General features: G+C 52.9%; 1 protein-coding gene across 1 annotated transcript; it reads right to left on the bottom strand.

The window, feature by feature from the left end:
* Positions 1-264: 264 nt before the first annotated feature.
* LOC107885432 lies at positions 265-1,372 on the bottom strand. The gene is made up of 3 exons (XM_029492759.1): positions 1,244-1,372; positions 849-1,175; positions 265-776 (listed from the first exon to the last, which is right to left on the bottom strand). The coding sequence occupies exons 1-3, from the start codon at positions 1,261-1,263 to the stop codon at positions 533-535; spliced, it is 591 nt and encodes a 196-aa protein (XP_029348619.1). The 5' UTR covers positions 1,264-1,372; the 3' UTR covers positions 265-532.
* Between the last annotated feature and the right edge of the window lie 35 nt (positions 1,373-1,407).

Genomic DNA, 1,407 nt, shown 5'->3' with positions numbered 1-1,407 from the left:
TCAAATAGTTTATACTGGTCGACTTGGTCTGACCGAACTCTTCCCGTCTGAAAAACAAAACAAAGTCGGTATAATCAATAACTCTCATTAATCTCGGTTTTTCGTGTGTTCGGGGCCACTTACCTCCGGATGTAATGCCTTGGTGGGAACTTGTTGTCCACCAGATGTTGATTGGACGTACATCAGCACCCGGGACACGGTGGCCACGTAGTTGTCGGCGGCGGACGACTGGTCGCCGTGACTCAACGTCAAGGTCCGTTTGAACATAACTATCAGCGGGTGCGTCCTGGGCAATTGTTTGTTCAGACCCGACTCCTGGACTGCCTTTCTGACGGTTCTGACACAAAAATCATTTAAGAGATTAGACCACGTCGCGGATCGGAGAGGAATGTTAATCGACAATTCAATGCTCACGGCACGGGCGTCTAGGCGGTAATGGTGGTGGCGGGGGCGGTGGTAGCGGGCTTTTCCTGCCGGATGGTCGATGTGGCGGGAGGAACTCGTGGCGACGGTGCCAATCTCGGTGGCTCGATCAGCGGCAGATTTCCAAAGTACCCAATCGGGGTGTCGTCCTCAACGCAGACGAGGTCGTCCACGAAATAATGGGGTGCCTCGGGGACGCCGGGAAGGTCCCACGATCCCCGAGCTGGTCGACGTAATAAAGGTCGATAGATGCAGAGGGGTACTCCCTGTACACTACCGATTCCTTAATTTTCGCCAACCAGTCGTCGGGGTTGAACTTGTGGTACGGCTCCAGCGGGAACAAGTCTTCGAAGCTGAAAATCGAATTAATCATATTTTAAATATACGTTCCGTGATCAAGTGAACACCAGTAAGTGTCTACTTACTTCTTGTCGACGTAGCTTTTAACCATAGCCGTGTGGTCCACCACCTGTATGTTTTGGTTCCGCCTGAGCGCCTCCTTGGCGTCGGTCAGCCGGTAGTACTGCCCGGCCGTGCGGACAGAGTGCTGCAGCGCCTGTGCGATGGCCCCGGACGTTGCATCACCGTGATCGCGGCCGGACGTTTCCACCATCCGCCTAAATATTGACGCCGTCAGCCTTGCCCCGAACGTTTTGGACACGTAGTCGTAAATTTGATTGATTATCTTGCCCCGGTTGGTGACAAAAAAATTGGGGCGGTCACACCCGATCCTCTTCCGTAGCAGGTAGTTTCTGCAAATAGAATCAAATAAGTTTAAATAAGTCGTGTTTTAAGTGGAAATGTCGTTTTAAATATCTACCGTTCCATCCAGCCGTCCATCTGTTCGTCCAGCACGATGGTGGCCGGCTCCGTGTCGCCCGTTTTGTGTTTTGACACTGTCACCACCGTGCCGGCCAAATGACGGTGGCGGTCTTCCCACTCCCGGAGGGTCAAGTTGACGCGACCCACTCCTCTGCTTTGATG

The sequence above is a fragment of the Acyrthosiphon pisum genome, unplaced genomic scaffold, assembly GCF_005508785.2.
Source record: "Acyrthosiphon pisum isolate AL4f unplaced genomic scaffold, pea_aphid_22Mar2018_4r6ur Scaffold_967;HRSCAF=1431, whole genome shotgun sequence".
NCBI lineage: Eukaryota > Metazoa > Arthropoda > Insecta > Hemiptera > Aphididae > Acyrthosiphon > Acyrthosiphon pisum.
This window is presented reverse-complemented; position numbering and strand designations above follow the sequence as displayed.

Coding starts and splice junctions, on each gene's coding strand:
- LOC107885432 (XM_029492759.1), bottom strand. CDS start 1,263: ATGGACGGCTGGATGGAACG. Junction 1,176..1,243: donor ATGGACGGCTGGATGGAACG/GTAGATATTTAA, acceptor TTCTATTTGCAG/AAACTACCTGCTACGGAAGA. Junction 777..848: donor AAAAGCTACGTCGACAAGAA/GTAAGTAGACAC, acceptor TTCGATTTTCAG/CTTCGAAGACTTGTTCCCGC.